The 20,217-nt window shown below is 59.0% G+C and overlaps 1 protein-coding gene and 1 long non-coding RNA gene across 2 annotated transcripts in view; one reads left to right on the forward strand and one right to left on the reverse strand.

The window, feature by feature from the left end:
• Nucleotides 1-5,981, forward strand: part of LOC116666901 — a 17,861-nt gene extending 11,880 nt beyond the window's left edge. The window contains exon 3 of the long non-coding RNA XR_004323708.1: nucleotides 5,970-5,981. This is a non-coding gene — a long non-coding RNA (uncharacterized LOC116666901). The remainder of the gene's footprint in view (nucleotides 1-5,969) is intronic.
• Nucleotides 1-19,997, reverse strand: part of LOC116666896 (janus kinase and microtubule-interacting protein 3-like) — a 38,252-nt gene extending 18,255 nt beyond the window's left edge. Inside the window, exons 1-3 of the mRNA XM_032490615.1 lie at nucleotides 18,093-19,997; nucleotides 17,192-17,412; nucleotides 8,358-8,855 (exon numbers count right to left, since the gene is read on the reverse strand). Of these exons, the coding sequence (XP_032346506.1) occupies nucleotides 8,358-8,855; nucleotides 17,192-17,326 (633 nt within the window). The 5' untranslated portion in view covers nucleotides 17,327-17,412; nucleotides 18,093-19,997. The remainder of the gene's footprint in view (nucleotides 1-8,357; nucleotides 8,856-17,191; nucleotides 17,413-18,092) is intronic.
• Between the last annotated feature and the right edge of the window lie 220 nt (nucleotides 19,998-20,217).

The raw sequence follows: 20,217 nt of genomic DNA on the forward strand, positions 1-20,217 counted from the left end.
GCGGCCCTGCCACGACTCGGGCTCTGAGACTGGAAGCAAAGCAAGTCCCCCGGACGGAGGGCTGCGAGCCCATCGCCCTGAGACTGTCCGGTCGTGGCTGGCCTCTGGCTCAGGCGGCTCAGATCAAGCCGGCCAGCTGAGGACTCCCTCCGGGACACTGCACCCCACCCCAGCCTCCCCGGACACCCGGCCGGACCACCCTCCCCTGCGCTGGCCTGCGGGGGCTCCCCAGGACTGGCGGTGTCCGGCGGGGTCCAGAGAGGCCACCTCCACCCCTCGCCTTGTGCTGCACATTAGGCAGAGCAGGGACTCCCCAGGCTTCCTGTGCCCCTGTCAACGGGAGGGTATGATGAGCGAGGTTCGTGTTAGAACAGGCAGGTGTCAGCGTGTGAGGTAGCCCTGGGGCCGAAAGCCCTTTCCATCCGCTTGGCGGGTGCCGGGCCTGGGAAGGCTGGACAGCGCGTGGGGCCAACACCCTCACCCCGCACGCACCTCTTCTGGCTCCGAGGTGTGCACAAAAAGCAGGGCTGCTGCCCAGCTGTTTGCAGCCAAAGCCACAGTTCTCATTACTCCCCCTTTGAGCTAAGACTTGGGTTGGGGGGGGGGAGGGTCCCTGGACAAGCGGGCTCCAGACGGGAGGACAGGAGTGCCCAGTGCATCTGACCCGCCCGGGCTGGTGGCCCTGAGGGGTCCGCAGCCCGCCCCACTCTCCCTAAAGTGCTCACCCCTCTGACCACTGCCCCTGCCCCTGGGCCCCGCATCCAGCTGCCCCAGGTGCGTCCTTGGCCAAGATGCAGGCCACCCGCTGCCCTTGGCGGAGAGGGAGGCGGAACGGACCCCCCGCTGCCACTCATCCTTCAGACAGACAGACGGACTCAGGCGCTGTGGGCATCATTACAGATGGCGCTAGATTTACAAGAAGACTTGGTTTAAAACCTATTTTCAAACAGCAGAGCAGGCTAGGACATCTTGCTGCTTCACTTGCTGTGGAAGGTTCAAAGAAGTTAACAAATCAGCCATCTGCTGAAGTCGGTGTGGAACAGAGTCTAATGTCTAATTAGCCCAGATCACAGAATTCCCAGGCTGGCAATGAACTGAACAGAATAAAACCCTTCACTGCTACATCCCCGTTGCCCGGGGCAGAAATGCAGAAGAGGCAACCCAGTCAGTCAGCGGAAACCAAGGCCGGTGAAAATGCAGCCATGTTAGCGAGCAGCTGCGTTCTCCGGTCTAACGTTTACACACAGACACTCTAGAAACATCCTTTTTCTTTCATCAGGAAATGTGAAAACAAGAGCTTCCACACAGTCCCGCTTAATCCCTGCTGCTTAGGCAGATGGTCTGGGCCAGAGAGCAGACTCCCCGAGAAGCCACCGTGCGCGTCACGTCTCGTGGCCAAGCCAGCCGAGGCACCCAGATGCGGGGCTCCGCGACCCGCCTGCAGAGGAAATCCGCGGACAGGCCGCTCCCACGGGGGGCAGGCTCTGACTTCTGAAGACAGGAAACCCCCTCTAAGATCAGCGCGGTGCCCCGGGGGGGCCTCCTGAAGCCCCAGGTCCCGCGCACAGCGTCTCCCTTTCCCCAAGATGTCGCAAGTTCTCAGCCAAGGGCATGTCCCTGCGCCTCCCAGTCCCTTGCTTTCGGCTCAGAAGGCCCGTTTGTGAAGGAAGTGCGTGTGCAGGACAGGGACCCCCGAATGAGATGGAAATATGCTCTGCGCGTGAGCCCCCACCTCACAGGGGGCACATACTTAAACACGGGTAACAGGATGGCCAGCGAAACCCTGGAGGGCAGCGTGGAATTGGGGGCTGCACCCTGCACCCGTGGCTCCCTCCCTGCAAGGTGGGTTAACACAAGGCTGTGAAGAGCTGCGCTCCTGCCCCTGGGTCCTGGCTCCCCATCCCCTCCGCGGGCTTGGGGTCCTGGAGGGCAGCGCGGCAGACAGCAGGGGTGCACTCCTGTCCCCGCCTTACGTCACCACCTGTGCCCACACCCACACGACCCCGACACCCACACCCAGGTGACACCCCCTACCCCCCCGGAGCCCAGGACAGGGGTTTTCAAAGCTGACACAGAGTAAATTGGGACGAGCTGGTCACCGCTGGTCACCTTCCCTCACCGGGACCGCTGCAGTGGCTTCCACTGGCCTCCTGTGTCCACCTGTGCCTGCTACAACCTGTCCCTCGCAGCCACAGAATCACCTTAGAGAGCAAGAATCAGGGCTCATCCCTCCCACGGCTTCCCTGAGTACCAGGAGCATGAGTCAGAATCCTCACCCGAGTCTGCCTGCTTCCACGGGAGCTGCCCCGCCCTCACCCCACCCTCCACCCTCCGACACACTCCCCCACCCCCACCCCCGCTGTGCAGCAGAATCACGGGGCCCCAACAACGGGCCTGGCCTCACCAGGGAGGCCCCCGGCCCACACACAGTCAGGCCGGCACAGGGCGGTCCCATGTGACCAGAGCACTTTGCTTCCCCAGGCCCCTCCCCTCGGAGCCAGGCCCCTTCTCAGACCTGCCCCCAGGCCGCTGCGTGGGGCTGCCTCGACCTTCTCCTCCACCCTTCACTTCCCTCTTGCCACCCCCGCCTAATCCAAAGATGCCTCAGAGCTCCCACCTTGGGCCAAGGCTGCCCTCTCCCGGGTCAGCCACAGCAGCGTTCACGTCAGACCTGCCCGCACTAACTGGGCCGGGTGTCGTCCCTGAATCCACAGTCGGGCTTGGGGCCAGAGCCCTGCATCATGAGAAGATTTAGGAGGCTCTGGGCTAAGCAAGGGCACCCCACGGGGGCGGCGCCCCGCGGAGAAAGGCCCGGGCTGCTGGGCCTGTGGGCGGGCTGCGGGAGCTGGCTCTCACTGCCCAGCGCTCCCAGGGCACCCACTGCGTGCGGCCATCGGGCTGAGGCTTCTGATGTGTTTTTCACTACTCGCTTTAAATGGCGCAAAAGCGGAACATGGATATATGCTGACGCATGTGGAAGCTGTTACGAGAGTAGATCCTAAGACTTCTTACCGCAAGGAAAATTTTTATTCTTTTTTAGGGTTTTCTTTCTGCTGTATCTACATGAGGTGGCAGAAGCTAGTGATGCTCAGGGAGGCAATGATTCCACACGTGTGGAAGTCAAACCGCAGCGCTGTGCACTTCAGACTTACACAGTGATGAGTGTCAATCACATCCCAGTAAAACTTTATAGATTCTGAATTACGGCTGGGCTCTGGCAACAGTGGACAGAGGGCGGAGCGGCGGCCCCCTGCGGGCCCGCCTCCACAGCGACACCTGGTGGAAGGGGCGGGAGGTGCGGGAGTGGAATGGGACCCCAGAGCCCATTCCCGCCCCCTGGGCCGGGGAGCAGTGGGGCTCTTGGAGGAGGGCGGTCTTGAAAGGCAAGTAAACTGGTCTTCTTGTTCTCAGGTGTGTGTATCTTCAGTGATACGCACATACATACACGTGAAGTATATGCGTATATGTACACACATATACATGGAATGGTAACTAAAGGAGATTTCCCCAAATGATCATGGATTCTAAAGGGAAAAACTGTGGAAGGCTCCGAAATAAGCAAAAAAAGGAGTCTGGCCCCTTTCCTAGTTCCTGAGGGCTGTCTGGCTGCCCAGAGCTGTGTGCCTCCATCCTCGACCAGACTGTCCTGCGCCTCTGATGTTTACCTGGGAAAACTGCCAGCCGTGCAGACACTTCCCGTCCACAGACGTACAAACAATTCTGCTCCCGGCCTTGCAAATGCCCTCTGCCAGACAGGGCACATGAATCTATTCAGATCCAATTCTGGTTTGAATTGGTGTCACATTTCACTTGTTTCTCATGCGCTAATGATTTAAATAAAAATGTGGACACATATTCAGTGTATGAGAACCGTGATTATATCCTCTGTTAAAACCTATCCTTTAACAGTTTAGTTATGATCCCAACAAAAATCCCAACTGTTTTTTTATTTAGGAAAAATGATTCTGAGGTTTCTGTGGAAGCCTCAAGGGCTGAGAAGAGTCAAGTTAGCCTTGAAGAAGAACGGAGTGGGAGGACTCACTACGCCAGGAATCCAGGCTTAAAATAAAGCTGGAGGAATTCATACAGAATGGGCTTGAAGAGGGGCAGATGGCAGAACAAATTAGAAGGCTCTCATAAAAGAATACTTAATGGAAGTCAGAGGAGGCAGCGTCGACTGGGGTTGGGGGAGATGGTCTTTTTAGTAAGAGCTGCTTGAACAACTGTGTATCCATATGGAAAAAATACAACTGGGAACTATATTGAGTATCTTGTAATTACCTTTAATGAAAAAGAATATGAAAAAGGACGTATGTGTATATATGCATGAGTGGGACGTGGTGCTGCACACCAGAAACTGACACGTTGCAACTGATTATGCTTCAATTAAAACATACACGTGTATATATAATTGGGCCTCTACCGTACGTCACACACACACACACATGAGGCAGTGGAGCAGAGACCTGTGCGTGAAAGACAAAATGACAAAGTTTCATGCTTCAGAATAAAAGGACTTCTTAAACAAGACACAACAAGCACCGTCCCTAAAGGAAGAGACGGACAAGTTGGACTCCTCAAGAACTGAAAGCTTTAGGCTAAAAAATGGTATCGCTGAGAATACAGAAAGGTACCACAGGGCAGGGGAAGATGTGGCATTTTTATGTGAGTTTTAGAATCAGCCTGTCCAGGCCTGCAGAGGAGCTGCTGGGGTTTGACCGGGGCTGTGTCTGCTCTTTGGGGTGCCCTGGGGAGAACGGACATCCCGACCATGCTGAGTTCTCATCCGCGAACACGGACCAGCCCTCCACCGAGCTCACCTGCAGTCTCCCTCAGCCATGTTTGCTGGTTTTCAGTGTGCATGTTTTGCATGTCTTTTGTTAAATTCACTCCTAAGGTTTCTATTTTTTCATGCCACTATGGGTGGAATTTTAAAAATTTCCTGTTGGATTGTTTGCTGCTAGTATATAAAAATACAGCTGAGTTTTGCATAGTGATCCTATATCCTGAAAGCCTGCTGAACTCATCCCATAGCTCATTTTGGGGACCTCCTTAGGGCTTTCTACATACAAAGTCATGTCACCTGCGAAAAGACAGTGCTAATTCTTCCTTTCCAAATTGATGTCTTTAATGTCTTTCTTTAGCCTCAGCACCCTGGTTTGAATTCCGCAGTGGGCAAAGACCAAAAAAATGGTGAGAGGAAAAACGTCCACCCAAAAATGGCAGAGTTTCTTCCAGTTCACCTTAAAGCCCCCACTCCAAACACACAGACCCAGGGCGTCGGGTCGGTGTCCCTGCCGGGATACGGTTGGGCGGGGGGAATCCCTGTCGCTCAAGGAAATCCTCCAACATGAGAGACAGGAACCAGAATGAAAAAAAAATGCAAAAAAGGACTCTGAAGTAACATGGACAATGAAAGAAACAGAAGGAAAAACACTAATTATGATTATTATCCTCAGAGAAATGAGATGGTACTACATCTATGAGCAAGAAGGAAAAGACAAAAAAATTTATTTCAGGGAACAAACACTTGGAGAATTAAATGTACAAAGGAGGAAATAAAAAAATTAAACGGAAAAGTTAGCAGAGAAAGTTGAGGCCTTTTCCTAAAAAGAAGAATGAAAAACCAGGGTCGGAGAGAAAAATAAGAAAATCAGAGTGTCAGTTCCACAGCCCAGCATCTGACTAACAGGTTCTAGAAGGAAAGGGGGAGAGAATGCCTGGAGCAGTGGGATGAGGCGTCCCAGAGCTGGGAGACACGAGTTTCCGGTCAGAGAGGGCTCCTGACCGTAGGTGCGCTGGCTGAGCAAACACTCAGATGACAGGCACATCACCCTGAAACGTCAGGGGTGCTCTGCGCTCAAGGAGGATATCTCACAACTTCCGGGGAGGACGGGGAAGGGAGACAGCGCCACATGAAGGACCAGGAGCTGGAATGTTACCCAGCTTCGTAAGAGCAGCGCTGTGAGTCGGAAGAGAACTCAGAAATACCCTCAAATTCTTGACAAAAAATGTCTCCAGCCTCTAATTCCATACCCAGTTAAACTTCCATTGCGAGGTCGGAATACAGATTTCATCCACACAAGGTCTCGCAAAATGTACTGCCCAATCTCTGTGTTTCCAGGAATCTGTTAGAGAATGAGTTTCACCAACATGGGAAACATTCCTAAAAAAAAGAGGAAGCTGAGGGAGGAAGGGCTTTGACACAGGAGCGAGCAGAGGTGTTTCCCAGATGAGGATGGAGGAGAAATCAGGGTGATGCAGCTTTTGGGAGAAAACGGTCCAGGTGCAGACAGGAGGAGAGAGTGCTCCGGAAGGATGTCTCAGAAAACCTCAACGGACAGAATTCCTAACGTTCTGACTGTGTCCAGAAGAGATTCCTTCCCTTGGAAATTCAGGAGTGAGTCAGTGATAGGCACTTAGAACATTGAGCAAATGAAAAATTACTTCTAAGGAAAGTAAAAGTGTGTACGAGAAAGATAATGTAACGGTGGGTCACCGTGAACGTTTACATAGCGATTGTAACGCAAAGAGTAACTGTGGTTTAACCCAGAAGGAGTCACGGGGATCTCCTGAGATGCTCCCCGCTCTGTGCCCAGGAGGCCGGTCCTCGTGCTCCCACCTCCCGGCCCTGGAGCAGGACAGCCAGAGCTGGGGGGCGGGGGAGGTCTGGGTGTCCGCTCCCTCCGCTTCTTGGCTGGGCTGAGCTGCCCCCACGGCCACCCTCCTGGCCCGAGGCCCTTGCCCACAGGGCAGCACTTGCTCCGTCCCCGACCTTTGGGCCACAGCTAGGCCCCCGCTTTGGTCTCCACTCCCTAGAGGTCTCCACAGAGCCGCTCACACCTTTGTGAATTGCTCCTTCGCTGAAGCCTCCTCAGCTCCCCGTGTGGGGTGTGCTAGTGTGTTCCTGCAGAAACCTGGCCAAGGTGACCTAGGGGGGCAGGGGGCGGAGGGGGGAGCAGAGGAGGCACTACAACAGAAACCAAGCAGGAGAAGATTGAGCCTGTGTTTGAGAATTTGGAATAAAACCCAGAAGAATCAGCTAGAAGAGCTGCAAGCTGGTGCCTCTGGGGAGTCCACGGCAGGGCTGAGGGGGAACCGCAGGGGACGGCTGGTTCTGTTGTAAGTCTCTGGTTAAGGCACTCAGGCCACTGCCCCCATGACGAACACTGAGTCCAGTCGGGACCACTGAAGTGCTGTGTGGATCTGGGCAGCGGGTACTGACCTGAACCAGCACGTGGCTGAGGGATGGATGGCCAGGCGAATGGGGGAGAATGGAACAAGGGGCACCCTGGAAAGGGAGAGGGGACCATTCAGGGTGGGGATGTTTGGGGGTCCCCATGTGCACACCGTGGCAAAGCTGAATCTGTTCACAAATTTGTTCCTAGTTCCCCTCTGGGCCAGGTGTCCAGAAGGGCGGCGACCCTTCTAAGAAGTCAACACAGTGGTCTCTGGAAACCAGAGGCCTAGGACGCAGGGAGAGGGGGCCAGGTGCGTGGCCGTGCTGGTTGGAAAGCTGGCTGCTCCCCACTGAGGGGCACCCCGGGGCCCAGGTGTGGCCAGCAGCAAAGTCAGCTGGGTCCTGACAAAGCACCTGACGGGGGCGTGGGGCTCCATTTCCGCAAATGGCGGAGGAGGTCTAGGCTGCAGGGAACAAGGAGAATCGGGTGTGTCCCTCACAGCCCCTGAGTACTCCCTCCACCCTCTCGGCGATGGGGCTCTGAGAGCATCGGGTCTGCCCGCGCCGCCACTGGGCACCCAGCCTCTAGAGCCGTGTCGATGCACCCGGTGAACTTCCTGACCTGCAAGAGCGATGCTTTCCCAGACAGTGCACAGCACGGGCCGTCAGGGCGGCCTGACCCTGCGACCGTCGCCCCTGGGCCTCCGGTCTCCCCTCTCTGGGTCCAGGACCTGCTAGTGAGGCCCCTCCCACCATCAGACACTGGCCCCTGCTTGGCTTGGGCTTGACCTGGGGCTGGAAGAAGGTGGCCCTTTTAGGGCAGCAGGCTCCCTTGTAGGTATCTGGATCTGGGCAAGCTGGAAATGGGAAGGACCTGGGAAGCGTGGTGGGCGGACGGGGGGCGCTGCGGCCTGGCCGGCCCTGGGGGCGCTGACTGCGGGGAGTTCTGAACCACATCCCGCTGTTTTTAGCAGCCTGGCCTCTCTGGAGTCCTCAAAGCAACAGTAGGGGTGTGAGGCGCGCTCTGCAGACGAACTTGAGGAGGAGCAAAGCCGAAGGGACGCCCCGCCCCCGCCGCCAGCGCTCCCAACCCCCCCCCACCGCGCCTCCGCCCTCCCCCCAGCCCCGCCCCGCGCCCCGCCCCCCGCGCCCCGCGCCCCGCGCCCCGCGCACGTACCAGCCGGCGGATCTCGCGCTCGCACTCCTTCTTGATGCGGGAGAGCTCCTCCCGGTGCAGGTGGTACACGCTCCGGATCTCCGCCGCCTTGATCTTGTCCGCCTGGATGACCATGGTCAGCGCCTCCTCCACCTGCCTCTTGGCCCCCTTCAGCTCGGAGATCTCCTGCTGCATCTTCACCTTCTCCACCTCGAAGCCCTTCTTGGCCTCCTCCTTGGCCTCGGTCAGCAGCACCGTGCGCAGCCGTTCGGGGGCGCCGTCGCGCAGCGCGTGCAGCAGCGCCTGCAGCCGCTGGTTCTCGTGGTCCTTCATCTTGATGACGCGCAGCAGCTCGGCCTCGTGCTGCCGCAGCAGCGTCTCCCGCACGGCCTGCAGCTCCTTCATCTTCTCCTCGTGCAGCTTGCTCTTGAGCTCCGTGAGCAGGACGGCGTTCTTGTGCTGCTCGTGCTCCCGCACCTGCCGCAGCTCCTGGTTCTTCTCCCGCTCCACGCGGCTGACCTGCGGGCGAGCGACAGCTGTTGTCTGTGAGCCGCCCTCTGCCGTTGCTGAAACCCGCCTACAAGTTCTGGAAAGGTTTCTGGGTTTTGTGTTTTTCGCCTGGAAGCACAGCTGGCCGGGGAAGTAAGACCGCAGACACACTGTCCCCGGGCATCTGCAGCGCGTGGGAGGGGGAGACCCTCCCTCCCAAGTGCACCCTCCACGGAGAGGGCGCGGCCCCGTGGGGAGCAGGGAGTGGGGGGCTCTGCCCTGCAGCCGGCTTGGGCCCCGCCCCCTTGAGCCGGGTGACGGGCTTACCTTCGGTGACACGCTCGGCAAATGGAGAAACCAGTCTACTAGGCAGCTGGGCTGTCTGACTACATGTCTGGTATCTAGATCTCAGGGGAAACTCAGGGTTTTTTTTACTGCATGGTTTATTTTCATCCAAAAGCTTTGACCTCAGCAGGATGACCACGCACCCCTCCATGTGGCAGGAAATCCTGCTCAAAATCTATTTCTGGAATGAAAGAATGGCTGGGATCCAGGTTGGCCCTGGGTCTACATGGAGGGTGGGGGCAGACAATCAGGAGGCGCCCCACGGCAAGCACACCCAAGCTCACCGCCCCACCTGCAGAGTGCACCCCGAGTCTGTCCACCTCCCCGGCCCCCCAGGCCTGCTCCGCCTCCTGCCTTCCCTCCCCACCACCCACTCTCCACCCAGAGGGCTCCGGAAGCACAGAGCTCATCTCCCCGGTCCCTGTGTGACCCGCTTCTCCGGCTCCTGGTGCATTTAGAGTAAAAGCATCACCGTCTCCCGGGCCCTGGAAGAGGGCACCATCTCCATGACCTCAAGCCACCCCCAGGGCACACCCTCATGGGAGCACGAGGCACAGGTCCCAGCCCCGCTCCGTGGGGCCCCACGCCCTGCGGGTGTGCATCCTTTCCCCACAGAGCCGTGTGAGCCCTGACCCCACGGCCCCTGGACCTGCAGCTGCCTCCTCCCTTGCTCACTCTGCCCAGCCAGGCCCAGCTTCTGCCAGGTGTGCCCTCCCATGGTCCTGGCCAGCAGCCCTCCTGTGCCCACTGCACCAACGCCATTACTTTATGTCCCTTTCTTCTCAGCAATTCTCACTCCCCAGAGTGCCTCATGTCTCCCTCTCTCTCTGTGACTGTGCTGTCTTCCCCCACCCCGCCTGAGCAAGCTTCCCCGGGAGCAGGGGGCCATGGCAGCCTTATCCTCTTTTGTTTCCCCACTAGGACAGATGGTGCTTGCCGACCAGCAGTCCTATTGTCCTGTAGGATTCAGTGCTGAGACTTCCCTTGGCTCGGCTCAGACCCTGCAATTTTTATTTTATTACTTTTTTGTTTGTTTTGCTTTTGGGGAGAGTAATTAGGTTGGTTGGTTGGTTGATTGATGATGGAGGCCCTGGGGATTGAACCCAGAATTCGTGCATGCTAAGCACACACTCCACCACTGAGCTATACCCTCCCCTGTCTTGGACCTGGCAATGACTGGAGAAATTTTAATAGCCGGGGCCCCTGACGATCCCCACTGCCCAGGTGGCAGAGTGAGCACCAGTCCAGCTGTTTGGAGAACTGGACTTTTGTTGAGATCCCGGGGCAGACAGATATTTATTCATCTTCCATTTAAGTGAATCTCCCTAATTACCTCCTACCCCCCCCCCCCAAAAAAGAATATGTGGATTTAAACCCAGTTGGTGGATTCCTGTTCGTTGCCAATCATATCCTTATTGAAGCCGAGAGGGTCCCGTCTGTGGCAGGTGGGAGCCTCTTGGAGGTGGCCCCTGAATCCTTCAGCACGACTCGACCCGAGGAGCCTCTCTCGTCTGTCAGGCTCTTCCAGCCTCATTTGCTCACTTCCTGCCCCAAACGGTTCTCCGGTGGCCCTGACCTCTGTTAAAGGGAAACAGAACTTCAAGGTCACAGGGCCCCAGGACTCATGCACCGGGCTGGTCAGGGTTGTAAGGCAGAGCTAGATATACTGGTAAGTCTTATATATAGAACAAAACCTGTATCTGATAAAGTCACTTTGAGTTCCTACTGACATTTACAATGTCCAGTTCGAAGCCAGTCTCACTTCTCCTGTATGCCCTCCGCCGTCTCTCCATCCATTCACACTGAGAAGCCTCGTTCCCAGGAGACAGGAGACGCCCGAATTAGACCAGCCCGTAATCACTCAGTTATCCACACTGGACTTCGATGAGGCCCATTCTGTCCACACTGGACAGACAGTGGCTTTGCTGACAGCAGGGCGACATTAACACCGTCACCATCATCGTGATGTGGAGAAGGTTGGCGTTTTGCGTCTGGGTTGTCCTGGCTGCACTGTCTGCAGCGTGGGCCCACGTGATCGTTGCACGTTACATTCCTTCCCTATGTACTCTCATTTAATTTTCTCCTAAGGAGCTCCAAAGTATTTCTTAATTCCCCGCCTGGACTTGCTCAGAAGGTGCCTGCAAGGCCACCTCTGAGCACAGACTGTAGGTGGCCCTGGGCCGCACCATCACTCAGGTTTCATTCAGAGTAACTGCAGGCTCAGGGCTCACGGCCACCCTCACGCTGGTGACCAACGGCCGTCCGGCTATCTGAAGCCCACCCTCAGGAGACCCTTAGGAAGTGCTCCTGTGACTTGCATTCCTGCAGGTCAGCCCCAGTCTGTCCACACCTCTTACGCTCAAAGTTCGTTTTTACTGGATATAAAACCCTCCCTTACGTTTTTCCCTTGAGCGTCTTCACATTGGCCACTTCCTCTGGCATCAAGCCACTGCTGTCAGCTACCTGACGGCGACCTGACCTTCCTCCCCCGAGAGGCCATGTGCTCCTTTTGCCCTGATGACTGAATTTCCTGTGTCTTTGATGTGACCCAAATACGGTTTGCTGCGAGCTGTCCTAGGTCCTGATGTCAGGCACGTGCTGAGCTCCTTCCATACGCTGTTTCTTTCCTTTTTTAAACAACAACAAAAATGTTTTAGTATAGTTTTCTTGAATTACCGTTTTTGGTGTTTGTTCTGTTTCCTTGTGTGGTTTTCCTCCTCGGGGACTTCTATCATCCATATATTGGGTAATCCTTGCCTGTTTTCAGTATTTCTCATTTTCTCCCAGGCCCTTTTCTCTTCCTTTTTTGTGTTCAGTTATTTCCTCATTTTCACTTTCCATTTTCTCAATGTGCTACTTGTGGTCTATACACTCTTATGTTTCTCTAGTTCAGCTTTTGTTCCTAAGATATCTTCATTTCCGTTGTCCACGTGTCCTGGCAGTCCTTGTCTGTGTTGTCCTAATTCTGATTTAGGCTTTCTTATTGTCTCGTGTCGTTTCACGAATGTCTTTGGTTCCCTCTGAACCAGCCCCGTGTATTTCCGTCATTAGGGCAGGTCTGTCATTGTCTGTAAGGACCTTTTCTGCTTCTGGCTCTTGTCTTGTAGTAACTTGGTGACATCTGACCGTGATGTCTCCCTGTCATTCATTCTGGTACTTTAGTTTTCCACGAACCTGTCCCGAAGGGTCCTAATTAGGTCCTGGACCATGAAGCCCCTGGCTGATCCCATACCTGGTTCTGGTGTTTGTTCCTGTACACCTCCCAGTCTCTGCAGGTGGGCAGGCAGCCGTTTCCTCAGCATCCTTTAGCGTGGGGGGCAAAAGGGCCCGGTCGGAAGAGCCCACATGACCCAGCACAAGGCCCGAGTTTACACTTGCCACTTTTTTGCAGCTTCGGATTCATCTCTGCCTGGAGAACCCTCCCCACCCTGCGCGGCCCCTCCCGCTCCAGGCCTGTCCACCTGGGCACGATCACCCAGCCCTGCCCTGGGCAGGGCTCCTCCACGTGGCCCTCAGCCGGCCGGGGAGAGAGGCGCAGGCAGGACCCCGTCCCGGCTCCCTCTGTGCCTGGGCCGGGCTCGCTCCAGGCCTGAACCCACGATGCATGGCAGCAGGCACCCCAGAGGGCCCCCCTCCTCCTGCCCCGTGGGTCTGCAGACCCGGAGCCTCTTCTCTGAGCCTGCCTGTGGCTGGCTGGCGGGGCCCACACCTGGGAACGGGCTGTGTGCTGGGGAGGCCACGCGCTGTCCACCGCGGAGCCTTGTACTCGCTTCCGTTCAACACCGCGGGAACTGACTCCGGACATCCATCAAGGCCAAGTGGATGGGTCTCCAGGCCTTTGGAGCCCCATCCGAGCCCCTGCATTTCAATTCATTACTGAAGTGAAAGGTCTGTCCTTGACGGGGGGCAGGGTATACTTATCACCTTCAAATCCCTCAAGCCCGTGTGCTCGTCACACGTGAGCTTCCATGAACTGAGACACTTAGAAACAGGCGGTTCTCCTTCAGGGCCCAGCACAGCAGGTCTGCAGGAGGGCCGTCTGTGCCTGGAGGTGGGCATGGACCACTCTGGATTCTGGGTGTGGCCAGGATGCCCTCTGGGCAGGTGGGTGTCTTGGACATGAGTCCCCGGGGACTGAGAGTGCCCCATTTCCAGCCCTACAGGAACAGCAGTGGCCTCATGTCCCGTTCCTACAAGACCCTGGACAGCCTGGACGTTGGAGGCTGGTGTCTGTGACCTGGCTTCCTGAGATCACGTCTGAAGGAGGAGGGAGCAGCTCGAAGGTCCCAGGAGCCGGAGCACGGAGGTCTGACCTCCTTTGGGACCCAGCCGGGCCCTGCCAGGTGCCCCGCATGCTCCGAGCCGCCCCAGGGCTGAAGGAGGTCGTCCGCTGACCCTTTGTCTTGTCCGCTGCAGGAGCTGAGCAGCTCTCCCTGGGCCAGATGGTTTTGGGCTTGAAAGCTGGAGGGGAGGAAGAAAAGCAGCGGGTTCCCCGCCCTGGAGACCCCGCCCAGGAGCCAGGAAGACGCACCACCACGTCCACAGGCCCCGGGGGCCGTCCGCACCACCCGGTGGTGGCCTCTGAAGGCGGCCCGGCCCCAGCACCCACTTCCCAGCCAGCCAGCAGCAGGCCTGGCTTCCCCAGAACTCAGGGACCCTCAGTCCAGCGCTGCCTTGGACCTTGGGCCCACCGTGCCCTCCTCAGAGGCTGGAAGTGAGAAGAAACACAGGAACCTGCTCTTCAGACGGTAAACCCCTGCAAACCACCACCAGTCTTCACCCTTATCTCTCAGCACCCCCCGCCCTCACCCTGAGCGCAGACCGACGCGTCTGTTTCCCTTTCAGGTGAGGTGGGGACTGAGGCCGATTCACTTTGGAAAGTGGCGAGGGTGGGGGAGGGGAGGAGGGAGGGAGGAGGGACTTGTCACTCAGCACACCCTCCCCGTGGAACCCTGTCTGCTCACAATCCTGCATGTGTATCAACAGCCTCTCCTCCAAACCCCGAGGCTCTCACCAAACACTGCTTACGGCAACTGACCCACAATCTCTGATGAAGGGAGTGACTTTTCTGGGCAGAGACCCTTCGGGCCAGTGGTTCTCACCCTGGCTGCACGTCGGCACCCGGGGAAGCTTTGAGAAACACGGGTGCCCGCGTCCCACACACCTCAACATGCTGACGCGTTGCCACGGGTGGGGGTGGGGGGGGGCAGCCTGGGCCTTGGGACTCTTTCTAAACCTCTTGCTTTCCGGGTGAGTCTGAGGTGAGGCCAAGGAGGAGAGCGCCGTGGCCTCACCCCTGGGGTCTGACACGAGGTTCTGGAGAGCTGGGAGGCACTGCAGGGGCCCCAGGAATGCGGGGCCAGGCCCGTTAGTCCTGTGATCACCCAGACACCCCCACGCCCCCCACCCCCCCCCACACACACACGTGCACCTGTCCTCACACGCGTGCCTTGCGCATTCACACGCACACGGTGGGCTGTGGAGCCCGGCTGCTGTGTGCCCCCACAGGGCTCTGACACACGTGAGTGGGACAGTTACGGCCAGGTTGTTTCCGGAACATCCAGTAAAGCTCTAAGAAGGTCGAGGGTGCCCTGCGCCACTCACATGTGCCCAGAACTGGGTCGCGTCCCGTGGGGCCCAGCGTGCCTCTCTGCCAGGTCAAAACAGACGCCAGCCTGACACTGGGGCATCACCGAACGTTCCGGTGTGTTTCTGATGGACACTCCTGCCTGCCCCCCACAGAGCCGCTGGGTCAGTTGGAGTTGCGGCAGACCATGCGTTTGGGGTGAAGTGTCCACCTCTGGGCTGAGCGGGCAGAGCCCCGGACATCTCCTGAGTCCTGCATGTAGCCTGCTCGCGGCCTCGGCCAGGAGACACCGTCTCGGGAAGACACCTAGGTTAATGCGGGCACCTCTTATTTACTGAACTGACTGTAGGGGAAAAAAGGAAAACGCAGGAAGAATAGAAAAAAGAAACATGGCGGGGCCGTTTCCACACCATGTACACCCTGCACCACGAAGGAAACCAGAGGGCTGCTCCCAGCTCCCCGCGCGCCCCGGGGGATGTGGTGATGGGGACCGAGGAACCTGGCGGCTCAGCCGGGGAGGAGGGGGCTCTGAGCAGCAATGCCCCAAGCAGCCACCTTCCGGGCAGCCGTGCAGCAGCTAAAACACCCCCAGCCCAGCCCGCACTCTCAGCAGGCCCCGGTGTGATCGCCAACACCCCGCAGTCACACGCGCTTGCACGTGAGGTCCAGGACACGCAGACAGGCATGTTCTCCGCGGGGCTGCCGTGTGAGGGGACGAAGGCGTCCACAGGAGCTCGGTCCCCACGGCGCTCGGTGAAGGTGACAAGGAAAGGGGACTGGCAGAACCACATGTGTCACTGATGCTTTAAGAAGAGACTTGCACAGGTGCGTTCACGGAACCGTGACTCGAACCCCTCTGGGAGGCGCCAGGGGCGTGGACTCGGAGAAAGGAGGTCAGCGCCAGGCCTTTCCTTCTCTTCCTTCGGAATTCTGTATCAAGAGGTTACATCATCTTTTCTAAAAATAGTGGGTACACCTTGCATAAATACCAGGGCCGCAGAGCCAGCCCCAGGGCTCCTGCTTGGCACCAGGAGGGCCAGGAGCTGCGACCTGGCCAGGCGTGGCCGGCTGAGCAGCGAGGGGCCGGCACACGCCCCTGGGCGGCCGCAGACTGGAAGGGCTGGGACGAGGCTGCACGCGAATCTGCGGTCAGTGGGCAGATTCTGGAGATTCAGGCAAAGCACTATTGCTTAGTGGTTTCCACCTCATGGTATTTCTCTGTGTTGAAAAATAAATTGCTGTTATATTTTTGCCCAATAAAACAAAACGCTTCGTTATCATTGAGTTCTTAACAAGCCAGGTCTTCTCTTCCATCCGCGAACGGGGGAGAGGGAGGGCTGGGTGATGTCGGAGGCCTGGCCATGAAGCATCTACAGTCCGGTCCGCACAAGACGCTCGGAGTGCCGGATGCCACCCTGCGTGTGCCAGACGGACGATCTCGTCTGGGGACAGATCTCCATCCCAGGCCACTGAAGGCTGTGCCTTCACCCTGTGCTCCAGCCACACAGCGCGTCCGGGCCCCTTGGGCTTCTTTGCTGACTCTGACCACCTGGCACAGAGCAGGCGCTGGCATCGACTCCCCGGGTCCTCCCCGTGGGCCCCCAGCAGGCCCACGGAGGCGGCCCGGCCACGGGAGCAGCCACGTGGTCACTATGATGGCCGCTTTCTAGTATCCATGCTGGAGGCCCTGCTTCTGTCCCTTTTACAGAACAGGGGACCTAAGGCGGGAGGGAAGTGACCAGGACGGGCCCGCCCGCTTTTTCTGTGAAGGGCCAGGTGGTCAGTATTCTGTGCTGCGAGAGCCGCAGACAACGTGCAAATGGACGGACGGGGCTGGGTCCCAACAACGTCTTCACCGACACTGAAACCTGAGTTCCACGTAAGCATAGTGCGTCACAAAACATCACTTTTCCTGTGATTCAGCCAGGAGGAGGCGGAACTCTGAGGAAGAAGGTGGCCCCATGTGCCCTGCTTCCCTCCCCCGCCAGGCCTCCCAGGAGCGCAAGGCTGGGGGTGGGTCACAGTCGCAGTCCACGACCCAGGACCTCTCGGACCCTCTGGGGGAGACGCCTGCCCTGCACTTTCACGTCTCCCTCTGCCACCCTCTCCCCAAATCCTCTCTTCCTTGCATCCTCTTCCCAAGAGCCCATGCACCTCCTAGTGGCTGTGCGGGGGTTGGGGGGACTGGAGGGGGAGGAGAGGACATAGTGGCAGGGGTGGGAGAGGGAGAGGGAGTGTAGGGCCCCCCCACCGCAGGAGAGCAGGGGAGGGGTGGGGGAGGGGGAGGGGGCTGGGGAGCAGGAGGGGGAAGGGCAGGGGGCTGGGGAGGGGAGGGTGGGGGAAGGGCGGGGAGATGCATAGGGAAGGCAGGGGCAGGGGACCTGGGGGCAGGGTGGGGGAGGGGGAGGGGGCAGGGTCGGGGAGAGGCGCCCACCTTGCTCTTCTCCTGCTGCAGCTCGATCTGGATGTCGGTGAGCTTGGCCCGTAGCTCTTCGTTCGCAGCCTGCAGCGCGGCCAGGACCTCCGCCTTGTCCCCCTTGCTTCGGCCGCCCGCGCCCTTCTTGGACATGGTGAGGGGCGCCCGGGGGACCGCTCGTCTGGGCTGGGCTGTGCACGCTGAGCTGGGGCGGTGCCACCTCACATTTCCTCACTCACCTGGAGGGAAACACACCTGGTGAGCAGGCAACGCCCGGCTGGCCTCAGCCTGAGCTCAGGCCGCATGTGGGGCGGGCAGGGGCGTGAGGGTGCCGGCCCCACTGCCCACTGGCCCCACTGCCGGCAGCTCACAGCTCCGGACCGCAGGGCCGTCCGCCCTCCACACAGCACCCCGATGGGGACCCCCGCACAAGACCATGTCCCCACCTCCAGGTGACCAGCACTCAGTGTCTGTTCTTTGCCCCTTTGGACTAAAACACGGGGACCCCACTCTGAGGCTTGAATCCCACGCAGCCTGACTGCAGCAGTGGGCATGAAACTCAAGCTTCCTGGACACAGGAGACGCTGAGGCGGGGCCCTGGACGCCTCCATGGGGCCCAGGAGCTTCACCCTCGGCCCGCGTGCCTGAGCTGGCTCAGCGGCGAGCACACCCTCTAGACCACCCCACGGGCCGGCCCCCGGCCCCCTGGCCAAGCTCATCTACCACCCAGCGCCGTGATGCCTGAATCCCGTGCCTCCAGGCCTGGGGCTGCCCTGTGTTCCTCACAGGCCCCAGTGCCCGGCACCAAGTGTGGGAAGTGGGCATGTCCACTGACTTTGCCTGGATGACAAGGCGGAGGCTGGGCTGAGTCCTGCTCCCCACTGACTACCTAGGAAGCCCCGTGCCTCCATTTCCTCACCTGCACAAAGAGATTCAAGACTGTCCCATCCACCAAGGCCTCCCTGCTGGCTTTAGACATCCTGTGCCCAAGTTGGATGGCGGGTCCTGTCCACCTAGTGAGGCTCTTCATGGCCTGGTCTGAGAGGCCCTGCAGGACCACTGGGACCCCCTGGCCAGGAGCTCTGGGTCAGGGGCTTGGCCATGCCAGCCCTTGGCCTCTGTGAGCAGGGACCTGGCCCCACCCCTGCCCCGCAGTGTCCCCAGGCTCGGTCTCACGGCGTCTCTCCTGGACCACGTGGGGCCCCAGCCTCCTGACGGTCCTCCCTACATCCCCTTGTGATCCTCTCCAGTCTGTTCTCCAGAGCTGCCTCCCAAGCCACCATTTCCAAGATGCCACCTGGCCCCACCCTCCTGCTCAAGGGTCCCGCTATGGATGGCAGTGAACTCCTGAGCACCTGCACGACTCGCCAGCTGTGCTTCACCAGAACTATTATTTACTCGATGTTTCCTTGTTACTTTTTGCTTATTTTAAAATGAAACTCTGCAGGCCTTTCCTGGATAGACAGGTGGCATCACCAGCCGTCTAAGAGGTGACTGAGGGCAGGGTCAGGTAGAGGGAGGCACCGGGGGGTGTCCCACACTGCACGGCAGCAGAGTGGGCCTTCCCCGCCCCCACCACGCCCCCAGCCTGGCCTCTGCACCGCCCACCGGCTTCTGCCTCGGTCCAAACACAGTCCACACTGACTCCCTCCCACAGGCTGAACAAGGATGGCGCCAGCTCTGGCTGGTTCTGAACCCTGCCTGCCACCACTGACCCCAGGGGGCTGAGCCGCCTCCACCCTGGCACTGGCCTCCCTGCTCTGAGAGCTTCCGAGGCAGCAACAGTCTTCAGACTAGCCCGGCGTCTCCCTGAAGGCAGAGTGAATTGTTTTCTCCAACATCAGTTTGGGGACAAACATGGTAAGTGTGTTATTCATGGAAATGAGTGTGAACAGAGTAACTCTCCCCAGAGCCCAGTGAGAGCCCAGGGTGGGTCCCGCGCGCCCAGACCCTGGGCAGGGGGTCCAGGGGCCCCTCCTCCTGCCCAGGCCGTGCTCGTCCTCCAGGGGTGCTGGACAGGTTGCCACATGGGGAGAGGCACAGGGGACCCCCACTTCTCACCCCACCCCAACTGGAGTAAACACAGCAGCTTGGAGCCTTTGGACGATGCGCTTCAGTAGGTGGAGCCACCACACTGCCCCCGACGCCACTGCCAACGTTAGAGGGAGTCAGGCATCAAGTAAGTGACCGTCAGGGATGCTCCGGGGTCTCCCGGTCTGCTTTATGTGCTTCTCTGCACCCCAGGCTTTGCCGCACACACCCCCACATCTGGTAAAGCGCCAGCTGCAGGGATCACGTCCAGTCTCTCACACGCGCCCCCATCCTTCCTGTCACCCTGGAGACAGAAGAGGCCAGCCCCAGGAGAGACAGAGGCATTGGGAGTGGCGAGGTCTCATCCAGGGCCGCAGAGCACCCACCTCGGCAGTGCCAGGGGCTTCAACTGGCTTGTGCCCAGGACTCTGGACCCCGAGCGGCAAACCTGGATCACGTCCTGGGCTGCGGCGCCCTCACTGGAGGAGAGCTGCACTGAGCCGGGGGCTGGGGGCAGGCCTGACGGGGCTGAGGTGGGGCCGAGGAGAAGGACGTGTCTTCTAGAAGCCAGCGGCAGAGATGAAGAGTCTGAGGGGTGCACACTGGGCTGCCGTGTGGAAGCTTTGTGGGGACCGGGGACAGGAGCAGCCTCAGGGCAGCCACGCTGGCCACAGAGCGCCGTGCCTGCAGGATGGGACCCCGGCAGCTGAGCAACGTCACGGGCACCCTCGGTTCCGCGCCCCGAGCGCCCAGGCGCTGTCTCTCGTCCTGATGTCAGAACAGGAGGCAGAGCCCCAGCTCCGAGCAGACGCAGCAGCAGCCCCTCCTCCCCCACCCAGAGCCACTGCCCCTGAGAAAACTCCTGAGCGGCCTCTGCTGTCCCCGCTCGGACCCCACGGGGTCACAGCAGCTCGGGTCAGCAAAAGGCCCAGAGAGGCGGCCACACACAGCGCCCCCTCCAAAGTGAGGCTCTTCGGCAAGCCTTCAACTCAGGCAGCCTTGTTCCAGATTCC

The sequence above is a fragment of the Camelus ferus genome, chromosome 11, assembly GCF_009834535.1.
Source record: "Camelus ferus isolate YT-003-E chromosome 11, BCGSAC_Cfer_1.0, whole genome shotgun sequence".
Lineage (NCBI taxonomy): Eukaryota > Metazoa > Chordata > Mammalia > Artiodactyla > Camelidae > Camelus > Camelus ferus.